Below are 15,884 nucleotides of genomic sequence, written 5' to 3' on the forward strand. Positions count from 1 at the left end.
ACTGCGCTGGACCTTCTCCTCCAGAGCAACTTGTCCAGAGGTGGTAGGTCCAGTCAGGCGTGTGAAGTCGCCAGGGCTGGCAGTGTGGCGAGGAAGGAGACGGAGGAATGCCCACAAGATGGAGCTGTGCCTTTACACTGGGGAGGGAAGGCTGCAGCTCTGCCTCTGCCCGCATCACCGCATCCCAGCATCACTGACCGGCACCAGGCATCCCCCTTGCCAGTTACACAAAGGACAGCCCTCCACAGAGGAATTTGCTATGGATTTTTTGGATATGGACAAACACGAATGGAACAGCTGGAACAAAGGAAAAAACTTCGAGGCAAAACAAGGGCACATCCAAGTAAATGCCTCATCCCAGGCTGAGGGAGCTGGGATTGTTCAGCCTGGAGAAGAGAAGGCTCCGGGGAGACCTTATAGCGGCCTTTCAATACCTGAAAGGGGCCTATAGAAGAGGTGGGGAGGGACCCTTTCCCAGGAGGTGTAACGATAGGACAAGGGGAAACGGTTTTAAATTGGAAGAAAAAAGATTCAGATTAGATCTCAGGAAGAAATTCTTCACTATGAGGGTGGTGAGGCACTGGAACAGGTTGCCCAGGGAAGTTGTGGCTGCCCCATCCCTGAAAGTGTTCAAGGCCAGGCTGGATGGGGCTTTGAGCAACCTGCTCTAGTGGGAGGTGTCACTGCCCATGGCAGGGGGGTTGGAACTCGATGATCTTTGAGGTCCCTTCCAACCCAAACCGTTCTATGATTCTATGATTCTAAATCAGGCCGAGCGAGATCAAACTGGACCAGTCTAATGTAGCTCTGCTTTTTAAGGAATTTTCTAAATCATGGGAAAACAGGGTGGGAGAGGAGGGGGGTGTTCCAGGACAACTTTCTCATCCCTGCGATGGAAGCTTTACCTGGCAATGTATAATGCAAAAGGTGTTAGAGCCTTGCTGGCCAGCCCTTGTTCCTGACTTCAGGTGGTGTTGAGGGGGTGTGTCTCCCCCCTGAAGTCAACGAACATCAGGTCTTACACCCTGTTGCAAAGCTGGCCCAACAGCTTGTCTTCATTTAAACCCTCTTTTTTTTTTTTTAACACTAGTCAAACTCCATGAGGGCAAATGTAGAGTTACTCAATCCAGGTGCTCCTTGAGCTAGTGTGTGTGGTCCTAACCATGGGATTCAACATATAGAAACACAGGCACACACATACAGGGCTGAAGCTAAACACAAAAGGCTGAGCTTTGCTACAGTAGTGTAAATGTGAAGGTTCTCCTGCACAACTCAAAATATTTACTTCAGAATAGAGTGGTGTAATTGGTATCAGATAGCAGGCATGGGTGTATTCCCTGGCAGTTTCACTTCAGGATAACATCAAGGGAAAGCAAGTAAAGGCAGTGACGTTCCTACTGCTCCTGCCGTTTGATAGTTATGAAATTTCTAGTGGTGTCATGTTTCCTCAAACGAAAATCCCGTATTTCCTACTCCCATCACTTCCAAACCATGACTTGATCTCCTTGCCATTTTCTGGTATGGTGGCACTCAAAAAGACATTTTTTATGCCTTCATTAAATCTACAGAGAGCACTTCCTGTCCTTCATTTCATTCTGAATCAGAGTTTCTCACTGCATGCCACCCGCCACTTGAGCCTGATTTTGCCAGGTTACTCTGCATTCCTCCCCACCTCCCATGGAGTTCAGGAAAAACTTCTACTCATAAGCGTGTGGACACATCACAGTTCCCTGCCGGGAATCCTGCCCCCCATTAACTAACCATCGACTGGGGAGCGCCAAATCCCTGAAAGCTCAGCCAATATCTAAAGCCACCCAGCAGTATCTCCCCACGCTCACAGAAAAAATACTCCGTGCTTGCTAGCAATCACCTTGACTTCACCCTTCTGAGGCTCTGCTGAATGAGCAGTAGCCTTGTGTCGCCTTTCTAACCATATCTTCCTTTTGTTTGCTTGTTGTGCGGGTGTCTGTTTTTGTCAAAGTTAGGTTGACGGTTGGACAAGATGATCTTTAAGGTCCCTTCCAACCTAGAAGATTCTGTGATTCTGTGAAAAACTTTCTGTTTCTGCCACCCACCTTTCCCAGAACTGGGACTACTCTTCCCCAGAGTCCCTCCTGGGATGGTGCCTCTTCCTCCTATTTGCACAGCCCACATCACTCCACTTCTTCTTTCCATATCAGTCCAAATGTCTCTTAAAAAACCTCAGTCTGGCATTTTTCTCCCAAGTCTGGAATTCCTCAGGGTTTTGGCCATTTCTCCAAGATCTCCAGACATTCATAGGAGTAGTCCTAAGAGGCTACCCAGGGACTGGAAGACCCATTAGTTCCACTTCTATGCATGTATGTGTACATGCATACATACATACAAACTACACATTCACAACCCAGTTGGCCCATGTGTATGAAGGGGTCACATCAGGCAGATACTACACATGGTCTCCATGGAGATCTCCTTGGCAGGAGTGGAGGATCCTCTGGAAACCTGAAGGCAGTGATAAAGTGATTTCAGAAGGGGTTTGAACCAGCACCTTGGGTACTGTTATGGTGAGCTCTGGCTCTGTACAGCGCAGTACTAACATCTCCCTCTGGCAGAGACTTCATACCTAAGCTTTGCTTCGTCCTGAAGCTAAATACTTTTTGATTAAACTTTTTCTTGAGATTGGCAGATGTATTTTTCTGGACCAATGCCTCCAACACTTGCTTAACACTAATTTGTAAGCAGTTTCAATGGTTTCAAGTCGACTCCCTGTGTACACATGGTATTCTTGGCCCAGAGAGAGTTCATGCTTCAGCTTTCGCTTTCAAGCAGCTCCTTCAGCATCCCAGTTCACACATTCCTCACCAATCTTTTATGGCCAAAGGATACTCTCTCTCCCAAAAATTTCATTTTTTCTTGTTTTTCAAGTGTCTATAAAGTGGTTGAGATTCCCCCAAAGATTTAATATTTTAGTGGATTTTTTAACAAAAAAATCATACGTTTTCCACACTTCAAATATCTACATTATTCAGTTTGACTGCTTCTTTCTCCCTAGCTGTCTCCCTCAGCAGACTAACTTTCCTCCTGTTTGCTTGAAATTCCCCTCAGCCATTATGCTGCTTCTTCCTTTCAACCTCACTATAAACCTTTTCTCTCTAAGCTATGACTGGTGATCTGTTAAGAATTTTCCAAGTCCAAACACAGTGCCTGCTACTTAAAAAAAAAGTAGACTTATGTTTATAAATAAATGAACAGCTAAAGACACTTTTATTTTATATTACAAAATTCTTAATGCTTTCAGAGATAGTCTTTTCATCGCAACATCCAGCAGTGGTCTCCTCCAGCTACCCCATCCTGTTTTCTTTTTCCTTTTCTCTCTTACACTTCTAATTCTTTTTTTCTGGAGTGGAAAAAAAAAAAAAGGAGCCAGGGCAAGCCCTCACTGGTGGTAGGGTATATTGACAGCAATACCCTTTGGCAAGGGGCAGACAGACAAGGTGGCTTTCCTGTTGCAAACCACCCTCTCCAGTGCTGTGGTGGATAACAGGCAAAAATGAGCCAGAAAGCCCAAAAAGGCTTTTGGACAGCCAGCTCACTGCAGAGATGGCTGCATGTGGGGCTGGCAGGGCCATGGCAATGGGCTGAGGTAGGGACAGAGGTGACACAAGGCACCCCCAGAAATGCAACACTAGGCTTCGAGAGCTCCTTCTTCAGCTACTGGAAAAGCTTCCTTGAATCAGCCAGCCACCACGGCTGACAGTCAGGGTTTCAATGGAGGATTAAAGCAATCATGAGTTACCACTTCCGACATTTTAAGCTCTGGGAGGTCACTCATGAATAACTGCAGCCCTCATAACCTGACTCTTGTAAGCATGAACTGTCTATAAAGTCTACATTCATGTCTGACATACTTGCATTACAAAGGCACATGCATTGCTGCTTGTTTTGGGCTTAGGTCATTTGTCTCTGATCTACTGTTAGTCCGTTTTAAAGCCAGGCTGGAAAATTAAAATTTAAAGTTGTTAAATTTAAAATGATGATGCTATACACTGCTTAATTTTAGACTCTCAGCATGATTCAGCTAACGTTGGCTTTTCAAGCACTCTGGTAGATTGTAATCAACTTGGCAATGGGTCTCATGACATGACATCCTGCAAGGAGATGGTGGAAAATACCCTTTGTTGGAAAGTGGGAAGCAAACATCTAAGGGCACGTGGTCATATTCCGCAGACTAAACAAGACAGGTCACATTTGAAAGTAGTGTGAAGGAGAAAAGAGGAACATGACCAGCATTTAGATATAGATCCAAAAAAAACCTCAGGAGCATTGAGTCTGATCAGTGCAATACCTGATTTTTCAGCGCTGGTCTGTCATATAAATTGAGAATTAGATACATGTGTTCCTTATAAAATGAGAATCCCCAGCACCCAGCTCATGAAATATGAAGTTAAGGACACAGAGACAAGCAAGAGCCAACCATCAAGGTACTGCTGAAGACAGGGATGCATGTTCTCCACCGAACTGCTTGGGAAATGATGCTTTCACCAGTGTGTCAATTAAAGCAACTGACACAGAAAGGAGAGTTTGCCACAGACCTTGGCTTCCCATTTTAGACAGACTTTCACAATGAGGTAATTAGCATTGGAGTGTGGTGACCACATGAAGCCATAGCCCTGCTCAACTAAGTAACCCTATCGTTATCCCTCAGTACTCTTGCAATGAATGCATCCGTCCTCTTGTATTCTCTGACACAGCCCAAAGCCCAAGGAAGTCTGGTTTTGAAGGTCTGCTCTTTACCCTGAGATCTCAAGGAGGGACAGCTGGAAGTGATGGTTGTGTGTTGTACAGGGCATGAAATGTTTCTGTACCTTCTAAAAAATTAGCTGGTCAAAGAGAAGGAAAATGTAGCTGGTTAAGTAAGGGAAAAAATAAACAGCACATCCAAGCCATGAGGGAGGAGAAGACAATCACTTCTTTCCTCAGCTCCAGCAGTTCAGATTTCCATGTTGGCATTACCATCATTTCTCTCTATGACTTTCTTAGTCAACAGAGAGTGAATTAAAGACTGTGTGATATTCACAGTCCAATGCTATGGTTATTCAGAGTCACAGAGACAGCTAATGTGAAGGCTTCTTCTGCGTACACCAAATAAAAGCATCACTGAAGACACCATCCCTCCTTACTGCAGGTGGTAAAGTAGGAGCCATGTATCTGGAGCAACTCAGCAACAGCTCACCTTACCTGAGTGGTCTTCAGACAACAAAACACAGTGTCCCCATCTCCTGTCCCGGTCATAGTTATGTGTTGTTGAACACCTGAAAAGAATTAAAGGTGCGGGTTAGTGCAATTTTTTAACAACCTGGATGCTTGCACTGAATCAATATGGAACTTTATTCTTGGGTAAATTCATACTTTTTTTACCTAATTAGCATGTTTTGTTCAAGATCTCTTAACACCAGAGGAAAAATATGCTTTTAGTTCTTGTTGTTTAAGATGGTCTGCACCATTTCTCTCAAACAAAATACAGACTAAGAATAAGATGTGGGAGCAGGACCTGAGAATTCCAGTGAATCCTCCAGAAAAACCCAACCTTCTTTCTATTTCTAAGATTAGAAAACGAAAGACAGAAATAAAAACCAAAACCAAAGCAAATAAATTATGTCTCCTTTATTCATTACAGAACAAGCGAAACAGGACCCAAACTATTTTTTTAAGCCCGTCAGTTACTTTAATAATCTGTGGAGGCAGGAGACTGTCCACAGAGGGACTTTTTTTTGGCTTTCAGCAGCAACTGTATTTTGCGTTCAGTTCCTTTAACGTGTGTCTATTTTTTGACTCGCCAGACGAAATGAGGAAATAGCTGACACAAGGGTGATTTCCAAATACACGGATAAAACGTCTTTTTGAGAGCAGCGGGCTGAATCCTGCATGCAACGCCGCCCGTGGGAATCCTACTGAGGCAAACTCCGACAGCTCTGTCCGCACACTTTCCTTGCCCTCACCAGTCTGTTATCTCCAAGACTCGTAGTACTCCAAGGAGCATTAAGCCGCTATTCTCCATTTGCAGGGGCAGACTTATAGGCTTCCCCAGGCCACACAGGGAGTGTGTGACTGAACTGAGGCTGAACCTTGGAGGCCCACGTTGTGTCCCAACGCGCCGTCCACCAAAACATCTTCTCCAACTAGTTCTAATGCAGTATAATAAATATCAGCTGCCACTACGCAGGGAAACGAATGGGTACATGGCACTGGAAGAAATAGGAGTTTGTGTTATTTAACATCCCTGATAATCTATTTTTATTACGTGTCTTTCTGTCATACCTTGTGTTAACACAGTATACCAGTTAGTATAAGTCAACAACTTTATCAGTTGTGTTAAAAAATATTTTTTCACCCTAGGACGTCACAAGCTAGATGAAATTTTATTGTAGAGCATGTCTACCATTTTCACTGCCCTACTTTGCTGCTTAATTAGATGCTATGTGGTATTTAAAAGGCTTTAGTTCCTATGGAGCATCTGAATAGCCCACGCATATTAAGTTTGGTGACCTCAATTATACAAGGTGCATAAAAAGAAAGGCGCTCACTAGTCTAGTGCTAATTGACTTGACACCTTAAAGAGACTGCTTTCTCACAGGCGTTAAGGTCTGTGCGACTCTGCTGGGAATTAATGGAAATTTCTCTGGGCTCCCTCAGTGGGAAGTGGATCGCGTTTTTTTAAAGGATGGTTTATTATGCATGAGGATTAAGGTGAGGAGTAAGTTAAAAGTGGTTCTTGGTGGTGCACTGATTTGTGTCATTGTTGGCAAAACCATCTCTGACTGAACAGTAGTGTGTCCAGCCATGATGGGGAAGGAGAATCCAAACTTTTCTAACTTTTCTCACGTAATTACAGATTTAGAGACCGGGCAGCACAGAAGAGGCACATGGAAAAGGCCCTGTATACACCTAAAGAATCCAAACAAACTCTGACCATTATGGGAAAGAAAACAATTTATATGTTAGTTAATACTCTCTGGAGTCTGTCCAGCAGCAGCCAAGTTCTAAGGAAAAGGAAACTCGATTTTTTCCTTCTTAAATATTTTTTGTTACCAAACACCCTGACAGAGGCTTCTTCCACCAGCTTTCCACAACCCACCAGTCCTCCCATCCAATGCTCTTCACAACTAATCCCCTTCTTCCCTGTCACCTTGTAGTGACTACGATGGTGTTGGTCCTCCCCTGTGATGCCAGGCTGCCTTCTCAGTACCAGGCTTCTTGCACATTCATATAATCCTTTTCTATTTTCTGCCACGTACCTGTCACTGTCTGAGAGAAACTCAGCACATCCTCAAAGCTACTTCACTAGTCTCCCTCCTTTTCTTTTAAAAAGCTCTTCTTTGCTGAGAGTCTTACCAAAAATACTATGACTATTCGGTCTCACAGGATATTACCTCCAGCAGCCACACCAACCAAGCAGGCTTATTATTTCTTCGGTCTACTTGTAAATAGGCCCACTCTCTAAATATATAACTAATTTCTCTACATCAGACCATCACATAAAATTGTTAATAAAGTGAAATTTTAAAGACACGGATATTGAATTAATTACACCAGAAAAGTTCGCTACTAGGGCTTGATTTAAACAACATTTTAAATGCATGTGTGGTAAACAACATGGCAATGGACAACAAAATGGTGTGTTGCAGATGAGGCCTGACTGGTAGGTGGGATAAATGGAAAGTGGGCTGTTTTACTCATCAGGTGCATTGGGAGCCTTAGTAATAGGATGTTTTGCAGAACAAGCAAAGCCTCAGGCCGGAGTCAGACTGGTGTAAGGAAAGAGCTCTGCCATCATGCCTGGTGCTGTCACCATGTTTAAGGCCTGGAGGTTCCCTAAGACCTTTTTTGGGGTTGTCCTGACCACAAGAGATGGCTAAACTTTACCTGACAATACCAGAGCAACCACCACCAACAAAGTCCAGAGCCTGATGCTTGGTTTCTTCTGGTTCACCCCACGTGTCCTTGTCCTTTCCAGGACTGGCACAAACTCTCCATCTTGTAATCTTGGACAAAACCCTCTTCTGCACTGTCTTTAATCTGTGGCCAAAGTATCAAATCGTTCTGTTTCCACAGAAGATGGTAAGATTGTGCCCTTTCTATCCAGACCTAAGCCTACCCTTGCAACCTGGCACAACCAGGACCCGCACACCCAGCACTCGAGCACAGGATAAGGCTTCTTTCTCCAGGGTATGAGTCAACACCTTCCCAGTCACAGCCAAAATCTGAGCCAAGATCTGCTCCCGCCATTCCCCTTCAGCAGGATCTCAAGGGAACCCATCCCACCATGGGACACAGAGGCAGGGCACTGGCAGCACCCCTGCAGCCACAGCTCAGTTGTAATTCAGAGACCACCTTCCCCATTTGCTCTCATGGGTGTTCATTGCACTCCCATTTTGTCTGTCCCTACACTGTCTTTCTGAAGGGACCAAAGAACTTTAGCAACAGTTCCAGCTAATATTTTCCCTTCAGCACAAAAGGCAAATTTACATGACATCTTTAGTACCTGGTAAAAGGCATCTAAATAGGAATTTATCTGGGCAAAGAGAGTATAATTAAAGGGAAATGCAATACAGGATGCTGTTAAAGGAAGTTTGTGATTTGAATACTGCAATTATTTTGTCTTCTTTCCTGTGTTTTCGATAAATATTTATAAAGATACAACTTGTTTGTTGCTCTCAGATTAAGTAGGGAGAGGTTTCTGTGGTCAGGCCTCTGATTTATGTTGAAATATTTAATGTTACAAACAGACAAGGTCATGTCTGTTTGCCTTCCACATTTAGCCCTTTTAATCAACACGGTCGCTTTCATAAATTAAAAGTTCAGCTTTTGATTAAGATAGACACTGCTCTTAAATGCCTCCTGCAAGACTATCTTTTTACTGACCTTAATAAAATGGGCTAGCACACAATATCTGTCACATGTAGCATGAGGAAACATGTAATAACATTAATGCCAATTGGAGCATGCTTCGGCTCACACTCCAGAGTCCTGCCTGTAGTCCTGCCTTAAAGTATGATTTGAGGACTAAGGACAGGGATTCATTAGTGTGTAATCCAGCACTCTTCTGGTCTGGCCTCCTTGCATTTTCCCCCAAAGAGGCAGGTAGCATCCAGCCTCTCATCATCTCCATCCTCACTAGCAGCTCACAGGCAGGCAAGAGCAGGAAGGACACAAGCCTTGCCCTTCCCTGCTGCCTCCCAGGTCCCCTGGGATCAGTTACTCAGCATCAATCCAGCATGGGCTAGTGCCAAGTCACACAAAAATGCACAGAGCAGGTTTCCTGGTGGCTTTCAGGGCTCTTTTCCCGGCATCTCTGTGCCTGAAGTCACATGTTAGGTTGCTTTTAGCAAAGAGTAAACACTGGCCAGAAGGTCAGCCATGGGGTGAAATGGCCTGTCAAAACCAAACAGCTCCAGCTGTCCTCCTCCTTGTCTCCCCACTTGTAAATGGCTTTTTAAAAATTGCAAGTATAAGAGCAAGTTGTCCGAGGTCGGCTTTAAAGTGTGGTCTAACCTTGGACCCCATCCATTCACAGGTTTTTCCATTTTTTTCCAGTTCTGTGGCCTAACTGGCTAAATACAAATACACAGAGTGTCACGTATTAACAGGATCCATCTTAAGCATTGCATGAAACTAAGTGAGTCCAAAGGTCAAACTCTTTGTGGCTACAGTTCATCAAAGACAGCACAAACTGCAAAATTATTCCAGTTCCCTTCCTTTAGTTAAGATATTCTCAAATTCTTGTTTCCTTGAGGCTTTTCTTATCTGGATTGTATCTATGGATGCTGGGGAAATTCAGAAGTGGTCTCCTAGCTTGCAGCTCTGCGTCTACTTGTGTAAGAAGGGATGTGTTTTGTGTGGCCAGCATTTAAACTTAAAACAGATGACACAAATCATGAAAAAATTAGACAGTCCAATATAAAAAATGAGAGTTCTGCCCTGCATGGGGGAGTAAAATAAGTTCTATAAAATATTATCTCCACCCCGAAAACATATAATTATGTGCTTTTCACATAGCTCATCTGTGCATATATTATCACATTACTGGTACCCATATATTCCCTGCTTTGTTCCCTGTTAGTATCTGTCCATTAGATAGATTCATCTGCAAAGTTATTCTTGTTTATTCAGTGCTCACTGCAGTAGGGTTCCCACCTGACTGCCCCTACCCCAAAACGAACAACTTCTGAATTTAACAACTTCTGCATAAGTAAAAGAATAACCTTTGCCCAAAGTCAGGAGAACTGGCCTTAAACACTCTAATAGAATAAATCATTACCCTACAAGCAGGAGTAATACCTCACCTCTTAGTATTGCACTGCCCAAAAGGGGTCTGGTGCCAACCTGAATAGAAATTAGAGTATAGGATAAAAAAATAATAATAATTTCCTCAAAAATCCTTTGGTCTCTGCTGCAGCACAAGTATGGCCCACGCAAACCAAACAATTCTGTAACCAAGCATCATCTCTTACAGGTGTCTGTATTTCTCCTTTCTCCTTCAGCAGAGGGTTTCTATCAGGTCATTCCATTGGTCCTGGCCTTTCTGTACAAGCTCTTGACATTTGTATAAGTTGCAATTCCAATATGAATTTCCAAGTAGGAAATATTTCTGCAGTTCTTGAGCTTTCTCTGGCTCTGGAGACCTCATGCCTGGACTCACTCCCCTCTGACCATGGGTTTTGGCCTAAAGGCCATGACTCCAAACAGAACTGCATGGCTCTCCTTGATGCTTGAGCTCAACATCAAGCTCAAGTTAATTGTTCTCAAAACAGGATTAAAGCACAGAAAGGATGACATTTTCATTTGAATGCTGTCTTCATTTATGAGCAATGTAAACTTACCATTTCTTTCGGGAAAGTAGATTCGATAAACATGAGTGATAAAACCTTCCACCGTACCGGAAAGGAAATTTGCATAGATTTCCATCCTCCGTAAACACTGAAATACAAGAATAAAAACCTCATCATGGATCTGAAATCCAACCCACATGTATATGTATTATACGTTATCATATGAAATTATGAAGAAAGATATCTTCAAGCTTTTCAGCTGTACTTCGGACTCTGTGTCTCTGCAACTTCTAGTGTATAAGAGGCTTAAAATCCTACGTAATGGCTGAATCAACAAGGATTAATGGGCTCTGCAGTAGAATAAAGATCTCAGATCGTTTCAGCTCAAAATATATTGCAATGCCTGGTAGAGCAAATGCCAATTATATTCATTAATTGCAATTATCATTTCTAATTATGTAGCATTGTAATAGCATATTAAGTTGATTTCTGAAGTAGTATCCTTTCAGGCTCCATATCACATTGTAACATCTGTTTAAAACAATTAAGGCACCAGACAGTACAAACCAAAATAGAAACAGTCAGGAGAAAGAAGGTTTTAAAGGTTGGGGGAGATGACAGATAATTTTGATCATACCACCTATCCTCTGGGATAAGCACATTCCTTACAAGTGGGGAGAAATCAATGGGACTGGTGTCTGAAAAGGGCAAGTTTTATCTTTACGACGTCAGTGATGGGAGTCTAAGGAAGGGTGGTGGGAGTCTAGGAAGGCTAGTGGGAGTCTAACATAAAAAATCCTTCAAGATGAGTCTTGAGAATGAAGGAGACTGAAGATAAAAAAGACAATGAAAAACTGTCAGAGCTTATTTAACCATTAAACTAAAAGCAATTACTTCTGAGAGCCAGGAGCGTGAATGGAAAGCCAACCACTTCCGTAGGAGAGAAATGGGGCATACAACCAAGCTGGCAGCACAGCACATTCCCATTTCTCAGTGACGATGTACAACTACTCCTTATCCTGAGTTTACCCTTTCCATCACGGCTGGGGCTCCTGCACACCCTTGCGATATCTGTTAGCCCTCACAAAATCAGATTAATTAGCTCAAAGAACTGATGAGGCCAGTTATTAGCACAATGGAAAAAATACCCCAACCCTGTGTTCCAAACCCTCCCTAACCCGTTGGCCTTATGGTCACTCTATCTGTCCTAGCTGTCCTCTTATCTGTCAATGTGAAATAGCTACTGCCAGCCCCTTTTCTATCCCTTTTTCAAGCCTGGTTTTCATTGTCTGAACTAATTAATCAAATGTTCAGATATTTACTTTCTCTGTTTCATACCTCCTGTTATAAGCAGTTAGGGGAGTTGTGAAAATACATCTATTCAGAAGACATACTGCATTCCAAAGTCTGATGAAGACTAAGCTATAAAGGCACCACTAATGGTCTGACTCATGTAATCCTTAACAGCAAAATCCTTAAGAATGGAAGCCTGCAATGCGCGCGCACAGCCAGGTTGTCTGACTATTTTAGGTGCCATCAAAACAAATGCAACCCAGCAAATTGCATGGGGCTAAAACTCTTCTCCCACAGAGAGATCAAGGGCTGCAGCAGAAATTGAACCTATGCATATCAAAGAGCTTAAGTACTTTAAAGTTGCAGGGCAGACGCGGCTCTGATTAAAATAAAGGAAGTTGCACATCTACAGACACACCATGTTATGAGTGAATATAAGCCACGCCAGCTGAGACAAACTAAAATCTTATCAGCACCTTCCCATTAATCCACACCTAAAGGAAAATTACCCAGAGATTCCTGAGCTAATCCCAAATTCCCCTCTGCTCAGAAATTAATATTGGCATAACCATTCCATAATCCTTATTCATGTTGAAACAAAGACAGGCTTACTACTGACTTGCGCAGCACGGATACAGACAGGCAGAGCATTCTCACTGTCAGGAAACCTATTGGACTTGACTTTGTACCTTGTGAGGGAGTGAGCCCATGTTTTGAGCCTCTTCCTGCCCCAGATTTGTGGTGCTACAAAGAGAAAAAAAGAATGCGGATTGGAGACACAAATTCACTCTGGGAACCATCCTATAGAGACAAACATGCTTGCCAGGGTGCCCTGAAATTGTGTTTCTCCCAGTGCTTCTGCAAAGATCTTCATTTTTGTGTGTGATTTGCTGGGGCACAGTCTGGTGAAAGAGGGTAGATAAACACTGGCTTGTGAAAGGTCTCTGTTAAACCAGGAAAACCCAGCACAGCACAAAAAAAGGCCAAAGCTCCATTATGTTTTCTATTGCCAAAGGATACATCTCCTATTTCTCTCAGCAGGAAGCATTCCGGGGCCAGTTCACAGTTACAAATAATATCCCAGCATTTGACTTTTCCTGCCATTTAGCTATATCCCCCAGGGCATTAGTTAAAAAATCAACCTCTACTTTATTTGGATTTGCTGATCAGCAAGCAAAGAGCACTAGGCTGAGCTGATTTTAAGCCACACAAAACAATAAAAAATGGTAATGCACATAAAGTGCTGCTGCCATCAAAGGTGCTGACAGATGAACTATAGCAAAATAAAAATATCACAAAAGCAGTCAAGGAAGTAGCACAGCATGAATGCAGAACTGGATAGGGGATATAACAAGCAAGGGGTAAGACAAAGCTGTTGCTAAGATATATAGGGAGGCTTGAACAATTCTGAGCAAGAAAGTTATTCCACCTTACACTGACTCAGTCTCCAATGGCTTCAGCCAGGGCTGATCTTTTCCCAGGCACCATGAATATTCCTTTCTGCTCCTACCTGCAGCATCTAAGGAGATACTTCTGTACCTCACGGGGACAGCTAGGATTATAGCATCATTTAAGCATATCTGAGCTAGTTTTGAACTAGCTAGTGAAATAAGGCTAATCATAAAGCCACATAACTGGGGGTCCAGGCTATTAGCTGCTCTGCTCGTCCCTGGTGGATGCCAGGCCATGGTGGAGTTTAAACAAACCATCATGGCCATGCTCAGCAGTGCTGTATACCCAAAAAAAAACCAGACACAAAGCACCCAGTGAAAACACTGAAGGGCATGGCATGAAAACAGGGAGAGGTTTGAAAAGTAGGAGATGGTTGCCTAAGCTGGAATGTTCAGTTACCAGGTAGCAGTAAAGTCTGGTGGGGTAGCACTCTCCTTCCCTGCTACTGCAGGTACCTGCTTGTGTCAACACATTTCTGAGATTCATTTTCAAAGTATTTCAATTTTTGTGGTCCTTCCTCCCCTCCCATTCTTTCAGAGCAAGGATGTAAGCAATATCTTTGAATGCAGATTGCATGGGACCAGCTATCCTGCAGGCCCCCTGCTTAGTCAGTGCTGCTGCGAGCCTTCATCTAGCAAATCCCTTTTGTTTTTCATTTGAAGCACTCTTTCTTTTCGTCTGGTCGGCTGCTTCACTCATCCAACCCTAAGGCAACATTGTCCTGCCAGCCAGCACGTAGGTGATCCACCACTCCAAAACAGAAGAATCGGACTTACCTTCCTTACACAGTCACTGCTCAGAGTCAGAGCCAAGACAAGAGCGAGAGGAGCAGAGACTTTCATCTTTGCTCTCCTCTCACGAAGGTTTTGCCTGGCAGAGAGAAACTTCCAGGGCTGGGCTGAAGCAGGAGAGTGAGTCAGCAACGGGCTTTCACAAGGGACTGTGATTTACTTAACTTTGGGGTATTTTAGCTTTCTATGTAAGCAGAGCTGTTATCATTGTTAATCATTAATGTCTTTGTGGGTAGAAGGGAATGCCATGTAGCGAGGTACTCTCCCCAAACCACAGGGAGTGAAGAGTTCACCAAGTGCCCGGCGTTGGAGATGACCGCTGGTGTGCTCAGCAAGCGTTTAACAGCACCTCCAGAGGAGGTAATCCAATGTTGCTTGTGATCAGAGACAATTTACCAACCAGGCCTTTCCCTCCTCTTTCCCTTCAGGAACTAATTAAAAGCATGGCGTAGCAGTAACAAGGAGCTCCAAGCAAGCCCACTCAGGAGATGACATTACATTGCAAAATATGGACCTGATCAATGCTGATACCAGACACAAGAATTACTCATTAACAGATGGTTACCTGCCCAGCTGTGACGTACAACAGCAGCCTTTCAGCAACACACTGGGAAAATTAAAATGAAAGAAAATAGACATTCCTCTAACAAAACATTTTGTGTACCAGAAAACTCCTTTCTGCAGCCCCCTGAGCAAAGCCACCTCTGTCTTGTAAGTGCTTGGCTGAGATCACTGCACGGCAGAAGCATTTCTAATAGGGATGCAGAGAGGGTATTGCTAAAACTGAGATTTCACCAGTGGAGTCTGTTTCAGCCCCACCTTGCCCCACAACCAAAATCCACAGGTTTGGCTGGTACAACTGTGTCTCTGCACGAGGCTTTTTCTAGCCATGCCCTGTCAATCAGGGACCACGCCTCTTCACACCCAAAATCCCCAGAGCCACAACAACAGCAAGAATACCACAGTCCTTGTTTAAGTTGTGCTCTACCCTTTGAAGTTTCACCAGCACAGCCATGGAAGAGATGTGATTATTATTTTCTATTTTAACCCAACAAGACCATGGCACTAGGGCCCAGCGGGGCAGTGGAGCTACCCCAGGACAGTTCTGCCATGAAGGTTTATAATGTTGGAGGAAACTTCCATCGGCTGTGCTGTCATACAGCTGTGTCTATCCTCAAAGCAATACTCTTGTTAGTGCAACTATGCATACACAGCTTTATGGAGAAAGCTTTCCTACTGTCAGCAAGGCTTGGAGCAGCAGAAACTGGGCAAAAAATGGAATTTTCTTCCCAAAATCCAGCAAAGAGCAAACAAGCAGAAAAAGACTTTTGCCTTTATGCATTGTTTGTTGCCTGAAGATTTGAAGTAAATAAAGCTTCAGAAGAGACTTGTGGAATAGATGTGTCTTATTTTTCACCCATTTCAAAGATGGAAATGGGATGTGGAGACAGTCTAATCTGTCTGGGGGCACCTGGCAAAGCTGTAATATAGATTTCCAGTTCCTACCCTCATTCTTGACTGTGGCCACCAGGCTTCAAAC

The 15,884-nt window shown here is 43.6% G+C and overlaps 1 protein-coding gene across 1 annotated transcript in view; it reads right to left on the reverse strand.

Annotated features, from left to right (window-relative positions):
• Window positions 1-14,484, reverse strand: part of HGFAC (HGF activator) — a 44,143-nt gene extending 29,659 nt beyond the window's left edge. Inside the window, exons 1-4 of the mRNA XM_014966673.1 lie at window positions 14,330-14,484; window positions 12,791-12,845; window positions 10,860-10,956; window positions 5,218-5,291 (exon numbers count right to left, since the gene is read on the reverse strand). Coding sequence (XP_014822159.1) covers window positions 5,218-5,291; window positions 10,860-10,956; window positions 12,791-12,845; window positions 14,330-14,395 — 292 coding nt within the window. The 5' untranslated portion in view covers window positions 14,396-14,484. The remainder of the gene's footprint in view (window positions 1-5,217; window positions 5,292-10,859; window positions 10,957-12,790; window positions 12,846-14,329) is intronic.
• Between the last annotated feature and the right edge of the window lie 1,400 nt (window positions 14,485-15,884).

The sequence above is a fragment of the Calidris pugnax genome, unplaced genomic scaffold (genome assembly GCF_001431845.1).
Source record: "Calidris pugnax isolate Ruff unplaced genomic scaffold, ASM143184v1 scaffold14, whole genome shotgun sequence".
Classification (NCBI taxonomy): Eukaryota; Metazoa; Chordata; class Aves; order Charadriiformes; family Scolopacidae; genus Calidris; species Calidris pugnax.